At 51.2% G+C, this 10,554-nt stretch overlaps 1 protein-coding gene across 2 annotated transcripts in view; it reads right to left on the bottom strand.

Annotated features, from left to right (window-relative positions):
* Nucleotides 1-4,761, bottom strand: part of LOC101983454 (tyrosine-protein kinase ZAP-70) — a 10,497-nt gene extending 5,736 nt beyond the window's left edge. For both annotated transcript variants that reach the window (XM_005359930.1, XM_005359931.1), the window contains exons 1-2: nucleotides 4,360-4,761; nucleotides 3,824-3,984 (exon numbers count right to left, since the gene is read on the bottom strand). In XM_005359930.1, coding sequence (XP_005359987.1) covers nucleotides 3,824-3,984; nucleotides 4,360-4,761 — 563 coding nt within the window. The remainder of the gene's footprint in view (nucleotides 1-3,823; nucleotides 3,985-4,359) is intronic.
* Nucleotides 4,762-10,554: the final 5,793 nt, after the last annotated feature.

The following is a 10,554-nucleotide window of genomic DNA, read 5'->3' as shown; positions in this document are numbered from 1 at the left end:
CTCCCTTCAACATGCCAGATCTAGTCTGGGTCCCACAACTAGTGCCCCACCCTAGTCTGGCCACCTGTGCCTGCACAGCAGCCATGCCCTAGGCCGTCACAAGGACCTCCCCTATCTGCAAGCACCCACCGGTTGCTTCTAAGCCACCTTCACCACCCACTAAGTACCCAGATTTTCTATGTCCTCCTCCAGGGTCCAGCCTCATGAGTACCCTGACCTCCCTTCATCCATACCTTTGCCCTCCTCCAGGGTCTAACCTAGTGAGTACCCTGGCCTCTCTTCATCCATACCTTTGCCCTCCTCCAGGGTCTAACCTAGTGAGTACCCTGACCTCCCCACCCATACCTTTGCTGTTATCCACTAGATTTAGCCTGGCTCCCCCAGGCAGCACACATCCTTGTCTGGCCTTCACTACAGAGGAGCTCCACAATTGGCCCAGGATTGTCCCTACCCATCCCCCAAACCACAAGACTCTCCGATCATAGCCAGCCTTTCCACTCAAACAGATCTTCCCCCACACTCCAGGCTTGGGACAGGAAGCACGTCCTGTACACCAGCCCAGTCCTCTCTGTCAGTCTGACTTCATCCATCCAAACCGTTTCCAACCTCTAGACCCAACCCTCCCCACACCTTCTCTTCCCTGCACCTGCAACCTGCTCTGTCTATAACAAATTCCAAGCAAAGGAAGTCCATGTGTCCAGATTTCATCACAAAAATACCAATATGAAAGATCAAGGCAGTATCTCCCCTCCAGGACCCACCAGTCCTGCAGAAATGTTTGCCAATGACAATGACCCAAATCAAAGGTTCTCAATCTGTGGGTCGTGACCCCTTCAGGGGGTAGAACAACCCTTCACAGGGGTTGCCTAAGACCATTGGAAAACACAGATATTTTCATTAAGATTCATAACAATAGCAAAATTTACAGCTACAAAGTAGAAGTGAAAATACTTTTGTGGTTGGGGGAGGGGGACACCACAATATGAGAAACTGTATGAAGGGGTCACATTAGGAAGGTTAAGAACTATTGGCCCAGATGAACTCCAGGACACAGAATTCAGTCCATCATAAACCTTCTCTGAGAACTCAGGGAGTTTAAAGAAGACACGAAGAACAAACAGCTCGAGGAAATGAAGGAGGAAGAACTCAAGGAGAATGATCGTCTGAGTGATGCCCAAGAAAATGCAAGCATAAGACTGATGGAAATGATGGTGATGACCCAGGACTTGAGAATGGAATCTGTTGCGGGAGGTCCTTCCGCTCCTCCAGCCTATAGCCGCTGAGATACCAGCCTATTGGGGCGTGGTCTCTCTCCCTTTAAAAAAGCGACCACTTCCCTCTCCTCTCTCTCTTCACTTCCTGCTCTGCTGGCGACTAGACTCCCTTCCTGGTTGCGCAGAGGGCTGTTGTCTGGGACAGAGATCTGTAAGTTTTTTCCCCTTTAAATAAATATCACCCTATTAATCATAATTCCAAACTGGTGTGGCATTGTTAGTGACTTACGCCTTCAGGAATCTAATCAGGAGAGAAAGACATGGACAAGAACTCAAGACAGCAAGAAACCTCAAAGGAAAGCCTCACAAATAGAATGGATCACCCAGAAGACGACTATCAAGTCTCAAAGATAAAATAGAGGATGTACACTAAATCAGTGAGGAACATGAAAAAAATTAAAATGGGAAATTTGGGACACCATTGGGGGGGGGCCTAGAATTATAGGCATAGACGAGGTAGAAAAATCCCAAGTCAATGGCATAGAGCAGATTGTCAACAAGATCATAGAAGAGAACTTCTCCAAACTAAGGAAAGACACACGGAGAGATAAAAGAAACACAAAAGGGGCTGGAGAGATGGCTCATAGGTTAAGAGCATTGCCTGCTGTTCCAAAGGTCCTGAGTTCAATTCCCAGCAACCACATGGTGTCTAACAACCATCTGTAATGAGGTCTGGTGCCCTCTTCTGGCCTGCAGGCATACACACAGACAGAATATTGTATACATAATAAATTAAAAAAAGAAAGAAAGAAACACACAAAAACACTCAGAACACCAAAGAGACAAAACCAGAAAAGAAAGTCCCCATGGCATATCCTAGTTAAAATGCTAAGCACACACAACAAAAAAGGTGTAGTGAAATCTGCAAGAGGAAAAACACAAGTCACATATGAAAGAAAATCCATCAGAATAAGAGCTGATTTCCCAATGAAACCTTTGAAAGCCCTGAACACAGTGAAGAAAGAAAGAAATAGCCCTCCACTTACAGTCTAATTCTGTCCAGTAGAACAAAATATCAAAATATTTAAAGTACAAGATCTTTGCTATTTTTTAAATTATGCATATGGGAGGTGGGTGTGTGCTTGTGAGTGCAAAAGCCTGTGGGAGCCAGAGGTGTTGGGGCCCCCTGGAGCTGCAGTTACAGGTGAACATAAACCACCCCGCAGTGGGGCCCGGAACCAAACTCAGGTCCCCTGAGAGAGCAGTACAGGCTCTTAACCGCTGGGCCATCTCTCCAGCCCTGCAAACACACTCTTTTTTTCCCTTTTTAATCTACCAACAGCAGAGTCCTGGAGAGAACAGCATCTCTGGGGAGACCTACAGATCTCAGTGTGTGGTGAAAATCAAAAACCAGTTCCTTTAAGGGGGTCCTGGGAAAGGGGCGTTCCCTGGGGGAGGAGGCAGAGCCATGGTCCAACCTGGCAGGACTCAGGCACCCATGAGAAAGGAGGCCCTGGGAATTGTCCCCCAAAGGCTTCTTGAGGTGAGCACTGGGCTTCCTGGAGTCATTGAGAGAGGCAACCACCAACTATCTCCACATCTGGATGCCTGAGTGACTTTGGCTGACATTTGGATAACATCTATGCACAAAAATCTTACATCCAAGCAAGAGCGCTGCACCTGGCAGAGTTTCCAGACACCCAGCAGAGTTCTTAAAAGCTCTTCAGAGGGCCTTCAGCCTTAACAAACCCACAGACAGCCATAAGACCTAGCCGGTCAGACACACAGACACACAGGCCCACAGGATCAAGAGCTGACATGTAATGCCATCTTGTTCACGCCACTGCTTTGCATGTATTAACTTATGTGATCCTTTACAGAGGCCCCAGGCAGGTACCACTACAGGACAAGCTGAGGTGGTCTCAGCATCCCCACCTCCACCCCCAGAGCCTCTACCTCTCTCAGTATGAAACCAGGGCCACACCCCTCACCTTCAGGCACACTGGCCTCAGTGGTTCTCTCTGCAACATGCCAAGTCAGCAGGACCTTTGCACCTGCCGCTGGGTTTGTTAGGAGCACCCTGCACCCCAAAACATCTTCTCTATGTTGTTGCTTTGGCTTTTCTGGTGTGGGAGTTGAACCCAGATCCTCTTGCATGCTAAGCAAAGGCTCCACCATGAGCTCCCTCCAACCCTTCTTCTGAAGCTCTCCTTTCCCCTTCTCACAATCAGAAGCTGTCTTCTCAAAAAGCCTCCTTCAGCCGCCTCACCCAGCTCTGGAGCCCCTTCCCACACAGCGTTCACCACCATCTGACAAGGGTTCTGTCAAGTTCCTGTCCTCTTGAGACAGTCACCCCTGTCTAGTCATGTCATTGCCTGTCCCACAGCCAAACAGATGGCAAAAGCTGGGCTCGACACAAACGCACCAACTTTGGAGTCCTTCCAGTTCACTGAGAGGACGTTAGCATATCAAAGGACCTCTGTGCCTGTGCGCACAGCCACGGTCACCCACCAGGCCCATGTGCACACTCAGGTCTGCCCACCTGGCCCCTAGGAGCTCAGTCAACAAGCTCCCCGCCCTCATCACCTGGACCCCCGTGCCTCACATACAGGAACTTGCCGTCTGTCTGCGGGCCAGAATAGAGTTTGCGTTCGGCCTCCTCGCGAGTCAGGCTGTTGTGGTACCAGGGCATCCGCTCATGGGCTGTGGTGGCAATGAGCTTCTCCACCTGTGGGGCCTGGCTGATGATGGCCTGTTCCAGTGCATCACCCTGAGAAGGAGCAGAGAGGGGCGTTGTGGACGTGGCCAAGTGGACAGCCACTGGAACCTGCTTGCATGGTCTTGACTCTCCAGAACCCACCCTACTGAGGCACAACTAGGGTACATCTGCAAGCTGGAGAGGGTAGCCTCCATCAGCACGAAGGTCTCCCTCCTAATCTAACCAGGGAGGCACTGTAGCCAGGCCTCACCTAGCCCGGCGGAGTTCATCAGCTTCAAGATTCTACACAATTTCTCGCTCAGGTATAGCATGTGCTTTGTCCCTGTCCGCCATCTTTCTGTAGGGTACAGGCTCGCCCCTCATAATCTTCTCCAGCCATATGGCCCCGCCCATGTCCCTGCCCCGCCCATCTGACCACGCCCTCACCTCCAGCTTCCAGGTCTGGCGCACGTAGTCGCGCACCATGGCATCGCGCAGGCAGTCGAAGACCCCAGGCTGCGGCTCCAGGCCTGGCGGCCGGTTGCATGGTTTACGTAGGTTGCAGGGCAGCCCGTCGGGGTCTTGCGAGTAGAACTGGCAGAGCTCGGCTGGGCCGCAGTGCGCCTTCCCGCCCGCGATGGCATAGGTGCCGTTGAGTTGGCGCTCGATGGGAAAGTGGTGGAAGCGCACGTCGTGCACCAGCGACAGCACGTAGCCCCCCAGCGAGCGCAGGCACTGGCGCAACAGGAACAGCCCGTCAGCCATGCCTGCCAGCTTCAGGTGCTCCTCGGCCTCGGCGCGCGAGATGCTGCCATAGAAGAAGGGCAGGTGCGCCGCGGGGTCGGGCATCGCAGGGGCCCTGTGGGTGCAGAAGGCGTGGCGTGACCGTCAGGGCCTGCAGACCGTCCCAAACCCTGGCATTCAGGGCCAGAGAGAGCCCACGAAGATAGATACCTATGGAGTGTAGCCAGAGGCCCCTCATCTTTGCACCGGAGTCAGTTCCAGGGAGAAGGGGCTGTGTCCTGGGTACCCACCCGAGTTTGACTTTTCAGAAACTTGCGCACAGAGCATTCAGACACCCTGAACCGTCCCTTCATTTCCCCGAACAAGTGGTGTTGTACTTTGCGTCTCAAGTTTTATGCTAAGGATATTACATATAAAATGTTGTCATTCCCTGCTCTCTCGAAAGCCACACAAGTCGAGGAGGCAACGGTCAGTAGTGTGATAGACAGGAATGACCATTACCGCTGCAGATTGAGATCAGGATTTTTAAGAGTGAGGTCAGCGAGAAAAGAGCTAGAATGGCCACCTCCTTCGCGCCCAGAGCAGAAGGGTGAAGGGCAGCTACCTCCTCAAAAACCATGGGCGGAGAGAGTCAGGCAGAGCAAGGCTAGCAAGCAGCTCATCTGAGAACCTGGCCCCAGCCTTCCCCACTTCACAGCGGTGCCCTCGGCCTCTATAATTCCCCTTGCCCTGCCCCTCGGCCATGCTGAACCAGTGTTAGAAAGCATGAATTAATCTGAATAGCCATCCATAGAGAGGTGGTTAAGAGTCAGGATTTAACTCTAATGTTATTTCTGATGCAGCCATTTTAAAAAATGGGGTGTGTGGTTGGGGAGAAAAGAAAGAAGTGGGAGGAGATAAAAGGAGGGAGGGGAACACTGGCATGGTGGCTCCTGTCTGTAGTGCCAGCATTTGGGGGATTGGGGCAGGAGGATCACATGAATTCAAAGTCAGCCTGGGATGGTTGGATGGATGGATGGATAGACAGACAGACATACAATGATAGATAGATGATAGATAGATAGATAGATAGATAGATAGATAGATAGATAGATAGATAGAGATAGATAGATGATAGAATCTGATAGGCAAATAATTTACAGTTAAATTTAAATTTAATTTACTCTGAGGTGCCTGGAGTGATGCTAGTATCCTGTTTTGTTAGGGTTGGGGTACACCGGTGTTTGAATTAATCAAAACTCAGTGTGCACTTAAGATTCACACATTTGCTCCCCCAGGGAGAACCACGCACTACTGAGCCCCAGTGCAGATCTGCATGCAGAATGTTCAGGCTGTAATGGGTGCTATGACTACAGTGTTGGAAACCATCTACAGTACAGACAACGGATGGAGAGGGCTGGGTAAGAAGGTTGTCAACTCTTGTTAGGCACAGTCGTCCTAGAAAAATCTCTGCAAACACTGAATTAGTGATGACTGAAGAGCAAATACAGGCTTAGGTTCCCTGGCCACGTGACCAATATGTAACTATTGGGGAGGGGAGATGAGGTGGGGTTTCATATAGCCCAGGTTGACCTTGAGCTCACTATATTGCTGAGACCGATAAATTCCTGCCTCCATGTTCTATGAACTGGGATAATAAACCTGTGCCAACATATCAGGCTTAAAGGTACAGCCTAGGCTGACTTTGAACTCATGATCCTCCTGCTTCATCTTCATGTAGCAGGTTCCCATCACAGCTGTGTGTGTGCGAGTGTGTGTGCACACGTGTTTCAAATCCCTTATTGAATACGCATTGTTGGGCTAGAGCCAGACCTCTTTGGCAAAGCATCTGCCTGGCATGGGAAGGCCCAAGAAATGTGCCACCCCACAAAAACAAGAAGCAGAGCCCATACTGCTCATGCGCGGTGGTGACGTGATTAGCAGTGACTCAATATTCTTTCCGTTCTGTGTATATCTGCAAATCGTGGGAAAACACCATATTATTTTTGAGGATTGCAAAGTTTAGCCAGTAGGTGAATTCTCAGATATGGAATCTGTGAATAATGAGGGCCAAGCTGTATGATAAGTGGAGTAAATGTAACCTGAAGAATCCAGGAGGCGACTAGGAGAGGGCGACTCGGTCTCTCCATTCTCTGTTTTGTTTTTATGCAATGCTGGGGGAAAATGTTAGTTCGTCATAACATTTACTTGTTATCTACTAAGCTGACCCAGGAAGGCCTCTTGGGCATAAACTGATAAGGAAGGGGCCCTGTACTTCTTATACAAACAAAGGCAGGGGATAGAAGGATAGTCTTGGTAGCTGAGGAAAGCTGCGTCTGCCCTGAGTATCCAGGGATGGGCAAGGATGGAGGTGGAAGCTGAGAAAGATACTTGGATGATACTGAGAACGATCAGGCCAAAGCCTCAGTCTGGGCAGCTGGGGGCCTCTGATCACATGGCATAGGATGGGAAGCCAGGCTCGAAAGACCTCTGGATGCCCACTGCCAACAGTCAGTGGCAAGCAATGATCAGAAGCCCGCATGATCAACAGTGCTGTCTGTTTCTACCTGGAGAAGGGCGATATCACACACCTATGATCCCTGCGCTTGGGAGGCCGAGACAGGAGGACTGAGATAAGGCCAGCTGAGGTAGTGAGAGCCTGTCTCAGAAAACCGAAAATGAATGGGAGGGGAGGGCGAGAGGGAGGATCCTTTGATTTTTAAAATCATTTATGTATGTGAGTGTTTTACGTGCATGCATGTCTGTGCACCGTGTGTGTGCCTGGTGGCCATGGAGATCAGAAGAGGGGTGGAGTTATAGCCAGTTGTGAGCCCCAATGTGGATGCTGGGAATTGAATCTGGGGCCTTTAGAAGAGCAGCTAGTGTAGCTTGTGCTTTTGACCACTGAGTCATCGCTCCAGCCCCAGGAGGAACTTTCAAAAAAGTCTTTCAAGAGAGCATTCCATGAGACTATTTGAAACAAGTCACAGGCTCCTTGAAAAAAAAAAATGGAACCTGACAGAAAACCCTCCATGGGAGTGTTACAGCAATTGCATTCATAACTGTCCAAAGTTGGAAGTGATGTAAATATTTCCCAACAGGTAAAGAGAAGCAGGTGCCTACAGAGCAGACGGCACAGCAGCATGCGGAGTGAGCGAAACAGGCACAGCGGCTGCAAACCGGGCTGCAGTCAGAACTGCAGTGTGGAGACCATGTCAGTGGCACCGTTGGTGACTACAGGAGCCTGAAGGAACTGGGGAACGGTTCACAGTTTCACAGAAGCAGTCTCTCGACTGCACACATTCATCGCTCAGAGCTCTTCCATAGCGTGGTCTGGAGACCATTATATGTGCGGGGGCTGGAAAGGCAGCTGGGCACATGCCAGCCGTCACGGAAGGGCCAGGTTGGCGCCACTGCCGTTGCCACCTCTCAGACTTCCACCCACCTCTCATCCAGCCTGGTGTCCTGTTCCGCCCTGGCTACCCCACCATCGACACCACTATCAACAGGGTGTGTGGTACTGGGCAGTCACCTAAAGCCCCTGCTCCCCCATGCCAGGTCCTCTGAGTGATGGGTATCCTGTCCCCTCCCTCCTGTTTGGTCTCACATCTCACTGGTCCTTACAAACTCCCCGGCTTAGTCCCTTTGGCCCTGAGACTTCCTGTTTGTGTCCCCTCTCTCTCCCTCCCTTTCCTTTTCCCAATTCCCCCCTCTCTCTTTCCCCAAATCTTGTCCCTTTACTTGGTCACCCTGTCAGTAGCTCACAGCTGGACACCCACCTCTCCCCCAGGCCAGATCTCTAGCCCAGTGTTGGTTTGTGTTGCCATCACCTCCTTTGATCTCTACCAACTGTTTCTATTAATATGAACTGAGATGCAGATCTCACGCGCAGAGTGCCTGCGGTTAACTGCGTCCCCACAGTCTGTTTCCACTTGAGCTGAGCTCTGGGGTCTGCGAGCTGCTCCTAGGAGATGCTTCACCACAGCCTCTTTTGCTCAAGAACCGTCATTGGATCAAAACTCCTCAGCCCTCTACTCCAGCCGGGCTGGTTGCTTGCTTCCCTCAGACTCACTTCTGGATGTTCATCCATGTAGCATTCTACTGAATGTGCCCTCCCTGGCCCCCTCCATCTCCCCAAACCCAGCTAGCCCCTCCTGGCCGACTCCTGATGCTGCTCCACCACAGAGTGCAGAGTTGCAGGATAAAGCAGTGGGGTGGGGGTGGGGCTTTTCTGCTGGGTGTGGGGGGGTGTCTGTAACAAGGCTGGTCTCTGGAGCAGGAAACTGTGGCAGGAAGCTGTCAGTCACGTGGTTTGAGCATCTCTGTCCCACATGGCCACAGATGCAGCCTGGGTAGTCAGAACTTGGTTATAGAAGATGATCTGGGGAAGGCTGGCTCTCAGTGTCTAGTCCAAGGCTACAAGTCAAGCAAGACTGGTATCTAAGACCAAAGGTCAAAGTGGTTCAGAGACGGGAGCTTGCCCTGTTTCTACTTCACCTACCATCCCTCTACTAGTGACAGCCAATGTAACAATCGTGCCCTCCCTGCCAAAAGGCAGTTATGGGGAAGGATGGGGAATCTCTGTGTCTGTATCCACCTCCCTGGCCTTTCTGGTCCATCCTCATTCTAGTCAAGCAACATGATGACCAAGTCTTTAGAGACACTGTAGCCAGAGATGCTGAGACCAGTGGAGGAAGACAGAGGCAGAAGATGAAGGGCTAGAAGCTAGAGGCTGGCACAGGTCTTTATGCTGTCTCCCATCTGCAGGCCAGGCCAGTGTGGCACAGCCCCACCCATGAGCCGGGTTCACCTGCAGCCTCCTAGTGTGAACCAAGACTTAGGACCAATCCATCATCTCTGTCTGTTCTGAGCTGTGTCCGTCAAACCCACCAGGACCCTGGTTCAGCCTGGGCTGACCCAAGGGCCTTGTCAGGGGAAAGCAGATAGGGCTTGAGTTAAGAAGCCCACTATGGTCTTTGTTCTTTCCCATTCCAGGATTCTAGCCACATATTCTTGTGCCCCGAGACACAACAGTGGGGGACAGAGTAAGTGGACATGGCTGGACTGTGAGCCTGGTCACCAGGGCTGTCTTCTGCTCTACAAAGTGGACACTGTTGCCATCAATGACCGCTTCATTAACCTCACTACATGGTCTACATGTTCCAGTGTGACTCTATACATGGTAAGTTCCATGGCACAGTCAAGGCTGTGGATGTGATGAAGGTCATCTTCATCTTCCAGAGGGCAAGCTCCCCAACATCAGACAGGATGATGCTGGTGCCGAGTATGTTGTGGGTTCTGCCAGGGTCTTCACCACCGTGGGTCATTATCTCCGCTCCTTAGGCTGATGGCCCTTTATTTACAGTGGGTGTGAACCACAAGAGGTGTGATGACTCACTTGAGATAGTCAGCTGCACCACCAACTGCTCAGGTCCATGACAACTTTGGTATTATTCAGGGACTCATGGCCACACTCCATGCCATCACCACCACCCAGAAGACTATGGCTGATCCCTCTGATAAACTGTGGCGTGAGGCCCTGAGGCTGCCCAGAGCATCTTCCCTGCATCCACTGGCTTTATGAAGGATGTAACTGAGGCTGCCCAGAGCATCTTCCCTGCATCCACTGGCTTTATGAAGGATGTAACTCATCCCAGCACTGGTGGGAAGCTTGCTGGCCTTCCACGTGCCTTCCCTCAATGTGTCTGTTGTAAATCTGACTGGCCATCTGGAGAAAGTTGCCAAATCCAGTAGCATCAAGTAGCTGGTGAGGTAGTCATCAGAGGGTCTCCCGAAAGGCATCCGGGGCTACCCTGGAGACCAGACTGTCTGCGACTACTTTAACAGAGACACACGTTCCTCTGCCTTTAACAGTGAGCTGGCATTGCCCTCAGTGACCACCTTGGCAAGCTCTCTCTC

The sequence above is a fragment of the Microtus ochrogaster genome, linkage group LG2 (genome assembly GCF_000317375.1).
Source record: "Microtus ochrogaster isolate Prairie Vole_2 linkage group LG2, MicOch1.0, whole genome shotgun sequence".
NCBI lineage: Eukaryota > Metazoa > Chordata > Mammalia > Rodentia > Cricetidae > Microtus > Microtus ochrogaster.
Note: the sequence above shows the minus strand (reverse complement) of the source record. Positions and strands in the feature narration are given on the sequence as shown.